Genomic DNA, 14,978 nt, shown 5'->3' with positions numbered 1-14,978 from the left:
ATCTTTTCAACCTTTTTTCTTCAAACAAACTGTTTCTTGATAAACAATTTTTTCTTTCATTTACTACATTTGCCTTTACTTGCTTTATGTTCGTGTTCCCAAATATCTCTACACTTTGCTTCAATCTATCCAAAACTCATTTGGTTTCACTTTTCTCGGCTACTGTTGGCTACTGGTTATATGTTAACTTAGATTCAATCCTTGTCTTACAGTTTTTATGTATGTATGATCACTTGTTCCATTTTACCTATTTTCTCTGATGTCTGTATATATCACACCTCCTTTCCATTCTGGATAGGAATTTCTTTTGTTGTCCCTGGTCTTCACACTGCTTGCTACATATCTCTGGAATCATTTCCAAATTCCTATCCACCCGCTGCTATGCTACCCTACTCCTTCTCTATCTGTTTTCTCTTTCTGTCGACTGAAGGGACATCTGCTGACTGTAGCAGAATGGGAGTAACCTAGTTGGACCTTTGTTAAATCTTATTTTGCCTTTTCTATTGTACCCTTTGTTATATCCTGGATAAATGCTCTTTATCAAGTAAATAAAGAATGAACTATAGCCATTAACTGTCCTAGACCTTGTTTTAAAAAGTGGCACTCGCAAACCTGCATCTGTACTCGTAACAACAATCTCATTGATGTGAAGTTTGTGATTTGAATGTCATATTACATAGAAATGGTTCTAAAAAGCGGTTTAATTTAATGTGTAGTAGAAAATATTGCTGTATGAAGTCATCTTGGGGCTTTGGTGACATTGCCAAAGTAGTCCACCTTCAGCCTTGTGGTTTATCATCATTCCACTGGGAGTTCTAAAGGGATAAATTGTCCCTTAGATAGTAGTTCATTTGTGCTGGTGCTCCACTAGCACCTATTAGTCGACACTAGGACTCTTTTAGTCCCTTCCACAGGGAGTGGTTGACATACTGTTGACTAATGCATGGCCCCACAGCCTCCCGCCTAGGCTGGCCTCCCATTGCTCATCAGTTGCCTGGAAAGGTTCAATGGGGCGGAGACAGGCTTTGTGAATTAAAGTTCAGCTCCAGAGACAAATTAGGGTGGCACCTATGGGGTACGTGGACAGTGACCTACTACCCAAAACCAGCAACAACCTGCACTTATTTTTTTAACAAACTAAGCATTGCCATGACTAAATACTGAAAGGATAATTTAAGTCATTGTGAACCATAGACAGGAACAAACTGTAGTAAGTAACCTAGATACAGTTTTTATACACCTAATGAATACATCAGTTCTGTGAAATGGTGGTGACAATTAAATATTTTCTGTGCTAGACTTTTTTATGTCAATTACGACCACAAATTCCTCACTTCACACAAACTCAAATCAGTCTCTCATAGCCTCCTACTTCTGGTCTCCTTGCCATTAGGAGCATCACACCTGAATTGTAGTACCTCCATATCCTTGCCTTCTCAGCCACCAGCCTGTGATATTATCTTCGATCTCTATTGACATTCCACTTGTCTCACAGAGTGTGGCGAGGGACATGGAAAAGGCAGCAAGATAATCCTAAATGTAGAAACTGTATTTGATTGTTAGTGTTTACTAAAAATTGGATTTTACTCATTAAAAATGGGTATTTTACTATTTAGACCATTAATATGCCCTCATTGGTGTGTTGTGTCAGGGTTTTACCGTAGAGTCTCTTTGACGACAGCCTTGAGCAGCGGCATTTGGTTGAGGTCTTCGACAGTGGCTATCTGGTCCCCTTTGAGAACGCTAGCCACCTCCTGGTAAAGGGAGTTTTGGATCTCTGGATGCTTCGCCAGCTCATAGAGTGTCCAAGTCATGGTGTTTGAAGTCTATAAACAGTGAAACCAAGAAGGAAGCACATCACAGGCCTGTGAGAGTCACTGAGGTACAGAAGACAATGACGCTAAAATACATAAGAACCTTGATCAATCACACAAGAAAGTGTAAGTTCCATTATAGTGTAATATGCCCCAGATGTGGGTAAAGGGTAAGCAAAATTGCATTTTATTTCGTCATAAAATTCTATGGAAAGTTTGTGAAACTAAGCTTTCATTGTGAAATGTGGTATGATGGTTCTTCGCGTCACTTTTTCTTTATGCAAGTGCACACATCGCATTAGAAATGTTCAGTGAGAGACTGGCAGAGGAGATTGGCTGAAGCATAACATTTCTCTTGACATCACATTTTCTGTGTGAATCAGTCTCCTGACTATTCCTTTGTGAGACATTTTTTGCATGAGGTTCACACTTGTAAAGTTACAAAATCCCATAAAGGACATTTCAAGAAAGTTCATGAATTTCACAAATTTCAACAGCATATTTAAAATTTCACACAGGCCCACTCTTTAAGGGACTGTATTCAAGTGAATATGGAGTGTTGTGTAAGAAATGAATCAAACCTCCTAAATACAGAATTGCAACTTGATAAATGCTAGTGGGAGAAACCTGAAGGAGCAGCACAAGAAAGATTGGTAAATGGTCAAACAGGAGATTTGGGGCCTGATTTAGAACACAGTGGATGCGTTACTCTGTCACAACAGTGACAGATATCCCATCCGCCGAAATATAAATCCCATTATATCCTATGGGGACAGGATATCTGACACAGTTGTGACAGAGTAACCCATCCACTGAGATGTAAACCAGGCCCTTAGATTCTTACTTAGCTAATAACTTTGGAATGTTTGACCAAAGCAGTAAGATTGGTAGGTAAGAGTAAGGACAGAGAAAGAGAGAGAGAGAGAGAGAGAGAGAGAGAGAGAGAGAGAGAGATCTGTAATCATTATAATAAGAGCATGGTGTTTTTCCACTCTAGAAATCAATGATAAAACCTTGCACAAAGTATTAAAGCCAGTTCTGGAAGCCACATTCATAAAAGGATACAGATATATTAAAAGTGGAGCCACCAAATTCGTGCCAGAGGAGTACCTAACCCGTATCAAGGGAATGAAGGGACCTAACTTTTTATAGACTGAAAGAGAGGATGGAGAGAAGTATGACGTTGCCATTTAAATATCATAGATTATACATCATCTGTGAAAGATGTGGTTTAGCATATAGGATAGTCTTTTTCAAGGGGAATATCTGGAGCAGTTGAGATAAGATCCTCTTCATAGGAAGTGTGAATAATTAGCAGAATCTTACATAAGGAGACAGGGAATTGTTAACATCATAATTTCAAAGGTGCCCCTGGGATAGAAAGAGTAACATAATAGTTGGAAGAGACTACAGTTGGAGGTTGAGACATGAAGCAGGAAATATGTGAAGTCAAGGAGCCATATACATGAAACGTGGTAGAGGCCAGAACTTCCTTACCAGTGCACATATTTAGCAGTGGTCCAGTCATAAACTATTTCTGTTCTTTATGTTCTTTTAGTTTTTGAATCCTCTCCTTTCATGCTGATATTAGGTCAAAACAGGTACATCATTAATAAATATAATCTTTTGTTGAATAGACCTACTACCCTCTGGCAAACATGGTATGTGGTATTGAAGTGTGAGAGGCTGTCATTCATTTCTGAGCAGAAAAGGCATATTAGGTATTTATTGAAACAATCTACTAATGGAAATACCTACACAGGTTTGTAGGAAACCTCAATGAAAAAAGTAAGCGAATCAAAAGATTTTGATCTAACATAGAACTTGACTAAAGGGCAGAGCAAGCTATGCAAATTTAGAAACAACTTTGATCAATATTGGGTTGGAGCTTGCAAAATATTAGCAATGTACTTTGTATTGATAGTAGGCATTGGAATCATTTCTACAGTGTCAGACGAAAGTGAAAACAGGTATTTTACATAATTAAACTTCTATCATGTTTATTCGAATACGAAATGTGAAAATGATAAATCAAGAAAATATAGGAGCTTCTTATATTTCAATTAGAATACAAAGATGATTTTAAATGTTTGAAAATATTTAAATAATATATTTGGCTTTGATTTGGGAGTGGGTGATATAAGTTTTGTGCTAGCAGATAGTCAACTTTGAGCGTAATGAATTCCTAGTTAACTCTATTGTGGACCTAAGAAATATCTTCCAATAACACTGTGTACAATATTGAATGTGAATGTGAAAAAGGGCTCTCACTTGACCACCTTGTAGAAGTCCTTGTAGAAGTTCAGAGTGAGGGACATTTAATAGATTTGTTGCATCCTTATTTACGGGGCTGATTATTATTAATATTGAATGGTTATATTTGGGGGGAGAAGTACGCAAGTTAAACTTGTTTGAATCTATATGGACCTCAAACCCCCCCACTTTGCATGCTATTGGCGGGGTGCAGGGTCTGCCCAGAGGCGAGACCCTGCGGCCAACCCTCCCAGTGCATGCACATGGGCGGTTGCCCCACCATCACACACCTAATGAAATGCTTATGACCTCACAAAATTAATAACAATAATTAAAAACAAAAAGGCACAGGATCATGAAATAACAGCACAACTCAAACCAATAAATATAACTATATCCCCACATTCACACTTGCCTCATAATAGTGTTAATGATATTGGTTAATGGTAATTTGATGTGTAATCTCATCTGAGAAATCATTTAAGTCATTTGTAATTGAATCTGTCATATCAAGGGTGAGGTCAAAGAGTTTCTGGATTTAACCTCTTGGATGCTATGGGAATTCCCCTGCTGTGCTGGGATTTCGCGATCCTCGCACATTCATGACGAGCTGGGCTCGTCATGAGCGTAGCAGGAGGCTACTGCATGACGAGCCCAGCTCGTCATGAGCGTCGAAGGGGTTAAGCGGTCACCATAATTGCAAGTGTATTCATGAGGATGTTTTTAAACATCTGGCAAGGTATCTGATGGAAGAAGGATGCCTGTCCTATCAGAGACCAAGATAGTGCTTGCCTTTTCCAGATAATATTCATCCACATTCAAAGAAGAACCTTGAAAAGCAGGGCTGAATATTCTATATGCATTACAACACGACCCAATGTCGGTCATGCGTCAAGTTGGAATTGCATGCGGGCTTTGGTATTGCCAGAACAAACCTCTGTTCTGGATTTCATAACTGAACCTTTCAAAGCTGGATCTGGTGGGGGGTACAGGAAAGGACTTTCTGAAATTCATTTTCAGAAAACATTGAGCGGCAAAACCAAGAAAAAATATATTTTCAGTTTCTTTTTTCAAGTTAATATGCCATGGCCAATACAAATCTATGACCACGGAGTTGTAGAAAACCATCAAAAACTTAAGACTTCATATATTGCATCAATCTTGACATTTGAAATGACATTATTGATGACATCACTGATGACAAATGAAATGACTTCATTGATGACAAAAATGGAGACATGATACTGTAATTTTGAGACTGTTCTATAGGGTTTAGGGACAGGAAGTAATTTAACATGCTACACCAGTGGTGTTTAAATGCTAGTTTTTAATTAATTTCGACAGCTTACTTTAACTGTAGGTTTCGGTGAATTTCTAAGTTTTTTTAAATGCATGTCAAGATTGCATTACCATATTTAATTGCAACTTCCCTTTAATCTGTGTATTCTTTCAGTGAAATTCTGTGTTTCTTTGATCACATTCTGCCAACACCCTCATTCTGAATGGCCTTCGGCATGCACCCTGTGAGTGGCCAAACCACTACAGCCTGCCCTAGGTGATATGTTTGCTGCCCCTGCAACTGCCCCTGTCCTTCCTGCGCTCGGTTTACTGTCTGCGTGCTCCTGCTCCTTCCTTACTGCCCTCGGTTTACTGTCCGCGTGCTCCTGCTCCTTCCTTACTGCCCTCGGTTTACTGTCCGCGTGCTCCTGCTCGTTCCTTACTGCCCGCTCTGGCCTCTAGTGTTGCTGCTGCCCCTCCCGCTAGCCCTCCCTAGTCAGCTTGCTATCTCTGTCCTTTGTTCTCCATGTTTGGGCCCCTGTTCCCTCGCTTGTCCGCTGTGCTGCCACTGCCCCCCATTTCTGCCCCTATTCTTGCTCTCATTCTGGTGTGCGTCCCCCTGCCCAGTCACTTGCTGGTCCGCTACACTGACACAGCCCTCCGTTGCTGCCCTTATCGCCGCACCTCCAGGAGCTCTTTCTATTGGTTAATGATTAAGTGCTACCTTACTGAGAGAATATCTAATGCAAATATATTTTTAAATATTTGCAGTACCAGCTGTTTGGTACTTCAATACTCTACACCATTAAAAAAATAATAATAATTTAGCAATGCCCTGGGGGTGAGGGTGTACCTCCCCTGCCCCCTTATGGCCTTTTGGCAAAAAGACAAAATCCGGAATCAAGTCATGTAATGGTGGGCGCACCATTCAGTTTCTATGTGGCCAACCAATCAAATCTTTTGGTACCGCTCTACTGAAATGGCCAAAGGGAGAAAGTGCTCCCAGAGACACCTGAAGGCCCCATTTTTTTAATAAATGTCCCTGTGGGCCATCCCAGGGACCAACCATCTAGATAACACTAATTTGTTTTAACTTCTTCATGACCACCCAGAACACCTCCTTAAACACACACGTCTCCAAAATGGCAGAACAGATGTAATTGCGTTCAGCCAGTTTTCTCTATTGCAAAACCCCAAACGTCCTAAGGGAATTAATATGGAAAAACCACATTGTGGCCGCGCTTGATGGAACACTCCAAAACTTTCTAGGAAGTAGTGGATGAAGTGTTTCTTAGGGCAGCAACGTTATTAGTGAAGCACCAAAGTTATTAGTGAAACTCAAAGCACTCTACCTATCAAAACACTGACATAACTATACAGTGGGGACCACCACTGTGTGATCAAAATTGTACATAATTAGCTGCAGCGCAGGTAACCCACTAGAGGGCGTTAATTGGCAAAATGAGACCTCAAATCCTAGCGTGCATTTAAACATGAACGGCCACCAAAGGTGAAGCACTGAAGCCCCCTATTACGGAAACACGCAGGGGAGAGGCGGTAGCCACAAATCACCTCCGCTGGCACGGCCTCTGGGGAGGTGCAAACAGCGGCATCGAAACGCGTCAGGCCATGGACTTCAAAGGGATGTTAAGCTGCCTGCTTGGTTTAAATAGAGTTGTTACTCACCTGCAGTGCTGTGCGGCCTCAAGCTTCTCTGCGTTTTTGGTTACATATATATATGTTTATATATAGATTTGTATTTTAGTATAAATGAAAAAAAGGTAATGACAATAATGTGTGACCAACAAAAAAAAGTTTTGAGACCGTAGCTCAATTTAGGTGCAAGCTAAAATTTAAGGTGTTGGGTTTGCTGTTTGAGTGGGTCAGGATGTTTCAAGTATTACGCATTTGGACTGAGGGGTGGGGACACAAAAGATACTCCTCACTCTGTGCTAAATTTGGCTTATGGAGGTCCTGGTTGGAGAGGAGATCTGTGATTAACGTAAATTTATGCACGCATGGGCACACATGGTATGCAGTAAACATTCATCTAGATTTACAATGAAAATAAATTCCTGTTGGGAATAAAATCATGCAATTCACACGTTTACCAGTGAAAATGTGCTACGCGAAAAAGAAACATGGTGCAAGCAAGACAGGCCACCACACAAAATTAGACTAGAAACCATCAAAGTGTTGAACAATAGTTATTTGCTTAGAATTTAACAGATGCCATGCAAGTAGGGGAGTGATAGAGAATGTAAGAGAGAGAGAGAGATAAGTGAACTTGTACTTCAATAAGGTTCTACTAAACATTTTAAATTTGTTTGCCACTCTTCAAGTGTCTTGTTCCTTGGTGAGAAATGTGTCTCTTGGCCATAGGTCCACCTACCGTGTCCACGCCAGCCTGCAGCAGCTCCCCCATGCTTCCACACACCTCATCACGAGTCAATGCCCCACTGGACAGTAGATAAGTGAGATATTCTCCCTGCATTTCCTGCCCACTGTCCAATCGATCCTGGATCTTCTCCATCTTATTATTGATCAGTTTCCTGCCTACAGGTAAGAAGTAAAGATTCAGATGACTCCAGCGCTTCACAGCGCCTTCACCGAATACCTTTTCTATTGTTTTTGAGGTTTGCGGCAGTTGGAAGAAAAAAAAAAAAGATTGTTGTTCCTGACATTAGATGCCCCTCCTCCTACAGAAAAAGCATTTCAACACCTCATCAGGGGTAGCAAGCGATATACAAATGCAAAACCTTTTTTACCTCTTCTACACATTCGATATCCTTCTCAGTACAAATAACTGACTAACATATCCACTACTCAAATTGCTTTCATATTTCACTATACTAATTCACCACTAATATTGTATGGGTTCCAGAGTAGCGTGCTACTCGCCGAAAGCGCTTCAACACCCCATCAAGGGTAGCAAGTGCTATGTAAATGCAAACCTTTTTGCCTCCACTATCCTTCTCAATCCAAATAACTGAGTAACATATCCAACACTCAAATTACTTTCATATTTTCACTATACTAATTCACCACTAATCCTTTATGGGTTCCAGAGTAGCGTGCTACTCACTAAAAAAGCGCTTTGATGACTCATCAGGGGAAGTAAGCGTTATTTAAATGCAATTACGACCCACACATGACACTTCTTAGGAGTCTTCCCCTTACCATAATCAAAGATGGTGTCCCAAGCCTCCAGGTAGTTCTTCCAATACGGCAAAATTTCCCTAGTCCATTTGGGCAGTAGCTCGGTGTAGACAGAATTTTTCAACATGAGGCCAATAGAGTCGATAAACCTTTGAGTTTCCGGGGAGATTTCCTTTTCCAGGCAGCCAAGCCGAGCCTCGAACAGGACGGTGCAGATACCTGTCAGCAGGATGGGTGGATTATCAACTTTAGACAATAGAAGCCCCAATCCAAACTTCAACATAGTAAAATTAGGAACAACAACTAATAATTAATACTGTTTGGGTCTAGACACAATACTCAATTGCTTCAATATGTCTTCTACAGATGCAACCCATCTAGCTACTCAATAAAATCCTCAGTTGCCAACAAAGACATTTTGGGTCAATTACAAGTTGGGAAAAGCAAACTCCCAGTGCACTCTGGTAGCATGTTTGACCGGTTGACTTTTTTCTTAAAGTCAGACCCCTGACAAGGTCTTCTTTGGAAAAATACTCTTATGTCCTTAACAACCTGCAGGTTTCGGGATGTATGCATTTTCCGGTCCAGGACTTCAAGCTTTACAGTTATACAGGCTAAGGATTCAACTTGCAGCCCTTAGTGGGTTATAGGGTCAGATGAACAAAGCCATTTTACAGTTGCAAGCATTGTAAGTTGCAAAATAACAGTTTATCTACTGCAAAATGGATTTTCGGTAGGTATTAAACACATGTTGTGAATTTTTGATAAAGCATTGCAGGGTCACAAAATGGGTTACTGATTCATAACAAATCATAATTAGGAAGGGGCCTTCCCTCCTATTGTGATTGGGTATGGTATAAACACTGTGTCACTGCAATTGCAAAATATGAATCTGTTGTCACCACCTCAAAAGGAGGTGGAAACATATTCAGGAATCATGTCCGCAGCCTCGGGGGGAGTAGGCAGCAGTCCAGGAGATCTTTTGCCTCTTCCCCCGACTTGCCCAAATAGATGTTTTTTCTTGCAAAGCTGCACCATTCATTCAGGGAACAAAGCTGCTTACAAGAAAAACTGTTCCCTATTTGGCAATGCAAACATGGGTGTGGTGGTCTGCTGTTCCCTGCAAACCACCATTCCTGTGTTTGAAGTCAATCACAGGGAGTTGTAAAAAGGTATGGTCTAAATAATATTCATTCTGCTACACAATGAAGATTTTGTAATTGGATCTATTCATTCATACACTGAAATGCAAAAATAAAGATTTGTCACAAAATGTTGGGGCGCAGTTTGGAACTAATTTCTGTAACCAGTATTTTAGTAATCTTGTCCTTAGATCCTAGATCCAACTCCTGAGAGTGTGGTGCTAGAAGCAATTCAGCCAAAAGTCGGACAGCATACTGAAATCTATGTTTGAATATTTTTAGGGTAAGATGTCATTGTAGTCTAGTAAATGATGCTGTTCAAAGTCTAGCAGGAATTGCTTTTGAGAAACTATTAAGGAATGAGAAGATTTGGACGACAAAACAGCAAAAACTAAGTCATATTCAAAAGAGGAATGAGACGTCTTCTTGGTCGGAAGTTTGAGAACAAGATTGTGCTATTGTGTTAGATAAAGTTAAATGTAGAATAATATTACAAGTTTATCCACAATAATGGTATCTAGTATGTCCTTACTACTGTGTTCAATTTATTAAAATGTAAATTTGTCTCAAATACATATCTTTATCTGTTGTTTATAATTAATCTAATATTAAATCAACTTTTGTTTATGACATGATTGGGTCTGTTTGAACATTGTGTCAGGTACGCTGAGGTGAAGGACTTATGTGCTAGTTGCACACTGTTGTTGACCGCAAGAAAATTATTTTCTCTATTAATGAAATACCCCAATAAAATGTGGAGAGTTTTTTTACTATTGCCTTTTGTGGAGCTTTTTGGTTATGTGGTGCAAATTGCTGTCTGACCCAAAGTATGTAAAGTCTGTAATCTGAAGTCAACAGAAGACGCGTACAAGTGCCAGTGCCCCGAGCATTTTTCAGTCCCGTTTGTACCAGTTCTCCAGCACAATAAAGTACTCTGACCTATTTGAGGTATTAGTAATCACTACTGCCGGCTAGTACATTTACCAGAGGCAGTAGCATATTGGTTCTATAACACAATATCAATCTAAAAAATATTGTGTTACAAAAATACAGTACAAAATTATCAAGAATGAAAATATCAAATTTACATGCTTATAATGTAAAGTGCAAAAACATCTGCCAAAATATCTTGGACCAAAATATTAACATGATATGGGTAGGTATAGTATTTAACTTAATTCAACATTATGTTAATTTAAAATAACAGTCAAATTATTTTGTAACATTTTAAAAATATCTAATACATGCTAAAAGGTAACATGCATTATTTGATTAACTTTGAAAAAGTATTCTTAACAATGTATATAAAACTTTAAAATAATTATACTATACAAATAATATTTAAGAAAAATAAATTAATGTATGTTATATGCAACACAATATAAATATGTAAATGTATTACTATTTGCAAAATATGTAAAAATATATTTAACATGTATTAAACCTTTAAAAATACTTTTTGAAAATATGTAACAAAGATTGAATTTTTTAAAATATAAGAAAATAGTTTTAAAAACAAAACAGTATAAAAATAACCAAAAGAAAAAAGTCATTAAAAAAATAAGTATGATCAAAATTTCCATGATAAAGTAACATGTGGTAACCAAACTCTAACTCAAATTCATAAAACAAAAATAACCAAATATAAATACATTATTCTAACTACAATCCTACAATAATTGGGAAAAATACATACACTGGGCCTGATAACGATGTCGGTCGGAGTTGCCTCCGACCGACACTGCAATTACAATGCGACCCACTGTGTGTGTGCACGTGGGTGGGTGGGTAGGTGAATATTTACCATTCCAACTCTAGTCTAACAAACGTTGTAGAAAAGTGTATCGATTTATGGCGGGGGAAGTCACATTTGCAATACCAACGCCAGACCAACAAACACTAGGTAAAATGCAAACATGGGTGTAGTGGGTTAGATTCACAACATATTAAATTATAGAGCATTGTAGAAGTCCATATAAAGTCTTTAATTTCAAAAGCTTCTTCGCTTTAGATGTTATTCAAAGTTCTCCGTTTAAATGCATAAAATCCACAACCAACCAACACTTGTTTCTCGCTTCGGCAGGGCTGTTTTATGGAAACAGAAATTATATTATCTAAATATCAACATATTAAAAAACTATTGAACAAAATTGTAACAAAAAATATAACACAATTTTCTTCAACTAGCCCAAAACATAAACATACAATATAATACATATATATGCCATCTCTCCACAGTATAACATTTATATATGAAGAGGAGTGGGAAAAATAACATTTTTTTTTTTTTTTACAAAAACGTTTAGGGAAAATTCCAACCTTCTTAACAAATGATGTTCCAAATAATACATTACATTGATATTAGTCCTCTTAACCAGGTTGAGGCTTACCACGATGCACCTGGGGCCTTCTAAACTTAATGGGCCAACATTGTCAAATATTTTACCTTTGTACTTGGGGCCTGATTTAAGTATCCTTACCACCAGGAATGCTGTCCACCCACCGAATTTAGATGATGTGATTGAACGCATCTGACAACCCTGTTGAATAAGGGCATGGTAGGCAGACCTGTAATTCTGCCCACCTGACATAGATGGGGGGAATTAGAGGTCATTTTTCACTGCCTATCACCACCAGGAAAATCCTGGCATTAATGGGCACTGAAAACTGCTAAATGCTCTCCTTGCCATGCTAGAGGACTCCCATATTAGGGGAGCATTTTCTTTTTTTAAATAGAAAATCCTGCTTTGTTAAAAAAAAAAAAGAAAGCTGCCTGGTGCAGGGCTCCATCCTCCTGACAGAGCCCTGCAACAAACAGCAAAATGAATTGCCAGTAACCACCGTGATGGCAGTTCCTTGCAATGCTTTATAAAGGAGTGAAAACTTGCCTCTCATTTATAATTTTGGTGGCCAGTCCCTCCACCAGGGAAACAGAGTAATTTACTCCATCGTCCTAGCGGAACAGGCCATCCACAAGAAAATAAATCTGGCCCTGTTATACCTGTACAGCTTAGGGTGGTCTTCCCCCAAATGTTTTGCCTTCTCCCCTCCTATTCTGAACTGGTTTTTGGTAGCCTTAGTACTCTGTGCACTTTACTGCTGTGCTGAAGTGCTTGTGCTCACGACCTACAAAATGCTAAAATTGGCTTACACCGGATCGGTATATATAATTTACTTATAGGTCTCTAGAAAAGTGGTATACTTTATAGCTATGGCATGTAAATTAAATGCTAGTAGTGGGCCTATAGCACTTATTTTACTATACAATTAAATAGCCCTTTAAAACAGGTCTCAGGCCTACCAGCAGTTTTAAACTTCTAGTTCGACTTGGCAAAATAACCCTTTTGACAAGCCTAAAACTTACTTTTTAATACATGTCAGTCATCCCTAAGATAGGCCCTAAACAGCCCATATATCAGAGTGCAGTGTATTTAAAAAGTTGGACATGGACGTTTATGTTTTACATGTCCTGGAAGTAAAAAACTCACAAATTCCTTTTTCACTACTGAGAGGCCTACCTCTCTCATAGGATACCATTGAGCTTCCTTATTACATTTAATAAGTGATAACTTGATTGGGCATAGGTAGGAAAGTCATGTTTGGGGTCTGAGAAATTGTAATTTAAAATCATCTTTAATGGTAGTCAGATTTTGAGACACAATTCTGAAAATGACACCTTTAGAACGGTAGCATTTTTCTGCCCTATACATTTGGTGCTTGCAGCCTGTTCCTGGGTCACCTGACTAGGTGTGAGTGGCAGTTGGTCTGTCAATATTACTCCCAGATACCCACACAATCGAAGGACTAGGTGTGCCTCAATAATGCCATCTAAGGCAGGAGGTGGGCGGAGCTGTGAGCAACCAGACTTGCACTTCAAAAAACTATGCAGGCACAGTAGGCTAGTGGGAATTTCTTTGTATGTGTGTGAGGCAGACCGACTGGGACCAGGGCAGGGAATTCCAGACACGTTTGTGGGGGGAAGCCTCTAGATGTTTCTCTCACTTCAAAGTGGACACCAGGTATAAAAAGAGGACCCTTGGACAGACACACTCTTCAGTTCACTCCTTGACATGTGGAAGGACTCTCAGAGGACTGCCTATTGGTGTGGCCTGTTGTGTACTTTAGAGCACTGTCTTGCTGCACCAGGGAAGCTTGCCCTGTGTTCTCAGGAGTCTGCCTTACTGCTTGAGACCTGCTCTTCAACTTAAACCCAGGACTTCTAGAGTGACTCCAAGGGATAGCTGGATGGCCTCTTGATCAGAGCATCAGAGACAGAAAAGCAGAGCCCTGGCCTAATCAACTTTGCATATCCGACCCACGCACCATTGCAGTCAAAAGGGACCAACCTGATTTTCTTAGCCGCTAAGGTCACGCCTTTGTGAGATTGCCTTGTAGGTTTAGTTGGAGTCCACCGGAGGTCGAAAAATGACTATGTCCCAACTTTTACTTCTTTTTTGGAGCAGCTCTACTTAATCACTTCTAATAATAATAATAATAATAATAATAATAATCCACATTTGTAAAGCGCACAATCACCCGTAAGGGTCTCTAGGCGCTGGGGGCCGTCGGGAAGATTAAGCAAGCTATTGCCCAGAGTCACATGGTGCTGGGCTAATCTGCTGCCGGAGCCGGGGATCGAACCGTGATCCCCAGATTCCGGAGTCAGTCGCCCTGGCCGCGGCGCCACACCTCTCCCACTTCTAAGGCCCTGTTTACAAGTTCTGGGCTAAATTCTGATTTCAAAGCAAACAGGTGTTTGCACAGGGATCTGTATTACGAATTATGTGATAATTACCACACCCTCCGAGTTGTCCTTTGATAGATAACTGCAGGATTGACCTGCCGGAATAGATCTGGAAAAACGCCCAGTATAAACCAATCCATGCAGATTTTGGTGCATTAAGCACTAAAATCGGCATGTCATTCCCTCAGGAGATATTTATTTTACCCAATCAATGGTTTACCAGATGCGATAAATATCACGCCATTTACGAGCTGCTTGTAATGAGGGCCTGGACTGGATGACTATAAATTCCCTGAAACTGAACGGCGAAAAGACGGAGGTGTTGATCTTTGGGAAGGACCAAGATGCTTCGTCAAGTGAGTGGTGGCCATCTTCTCTTGGCATCTGCCCCACCCCCTCCCAATCTGCCAGAAACCTTGGCGTAATTTTCGACACCTCGCTTTCCCTTTCCCTCCAAGTCAACAGGACCGTGGCCACTTGCTGGGGTGTGATTAGGATACTCAATAAAATACGTGGGTATCTTTCCCTTCAGGCTCGTAAGCAGGTTGCAGTTGCCTTGGTAGGATCGAGATTAGATTATTGTAATTC

General features: G+C 39.9%; 1 protein-coding gene across 1 annotated transcript in view; it reads right to left on the bottom strand.

The window, feature by feature from the left end:
* Window positions 1-14,978, bottom strand: part of LOC144822104 (sterol 26-hydroxylase, mitochondrial-like) — a 183,544-nt gene that overhangs the window by 41,287 nt on the left and 127,279 nt on the right. Inside the window, exons 5-7 of the mRNA XM_078679229.1 lie at window positions 8,526-8,723; window positions 7,738-7,901; window positions 1,660-1,826 (exon numbers count right to left, since the gene is read on the bottom strand). Coding sequence (XP_078535355.1) covers window positions 1,660-1,826; window positions 7,738-7,901; window positions 8,526-8,723 — 529 coding nt within the window. The remainder of the gene's footprint in view (window positions 1-1,659; window positions 1,827-7,737; window positions 7,902-8,525; window positions 8,724-14,978) is intronic.

The sequence above is a fragment of the Lissotriton helveticus genome, chromosome 3_1, assembly GCF_964261635.1.
Source record: "Lissotriton helveticus chromosome 3_1, aLisHel1.1, whole genome shotgun sequence".
Taxonomy (NCBI): domain Eukaryota; kingdom Metazoa; phylum Chordata; class Amphibia; order Caudata; family Salamandridae; genus Lissotriton; species Lissotriton helveticus.
Note: the sequence above shows the minus strand (reverse complement) of the source record. Positions and strands in the feature narration are given on the sequence as shown.